Source organism: Penaeus monodon, chromosome 32 (assembly GCF_015228065.2).
Source record: "Penaeus monodon isolate SGIC_2016 chromosome 32, NSTDA_Pmon_1, whole genome shotgun sequence".
NCBI classification, from domain to species: Eukaryota; Metazoa; Arthropoda; class Malacostraca; order Decapoda; family Penaeidae; genus Penaeus; species Penaeus monodon.
In genome coordinates, this window is record NC_051417.1 from 4,213,156 (window position 1) to 4,213,388 (window position 233).

General features: G+C 41.2%; 1 protein-coding gene across 1 annotated transcript in view; it reads left to right on the forward strand.

The window, feature by feature from the left end:
- The window catches only part of LOC119593518 (heat shock 70 kDa protein 14-like), a gene marked incomplete at its 5' end in the record, with an annotated part of 59,151 nt that overhangs the window by 55,054 nt on the left and 3,864 nt on the right, over nt 1-233 (forward strand). The window contains 1 exon segment of the mRNA XM_037942480.1: nt 24-202. Within this exon segment, the coding sequence (XP_037798408.1) occupies nt 24-202 (179 nt within the window).

The window sequence follows — 233 nt, forward strand, 5'->3', positions numbered from 1 at the left end:
AAAACTCTATAAAATCTCTTATTTTTAATCTTAGGTAGCAGGTAGTGAGAGCAATGAATGTGTGTTCAGCAAGGGACTCCAACACATGCACGGCAGAGTCTGAGTTTAGCCTTACCATGTCCTGCGCCTTCCCCGTGCTCTATCATAGTTTATGAGGGGGAGACCTTAACACAACACCAGCAGAAAATGCAGTACTGCTCAAGTGAGTGTTTGATATAATATATTATTTTGCA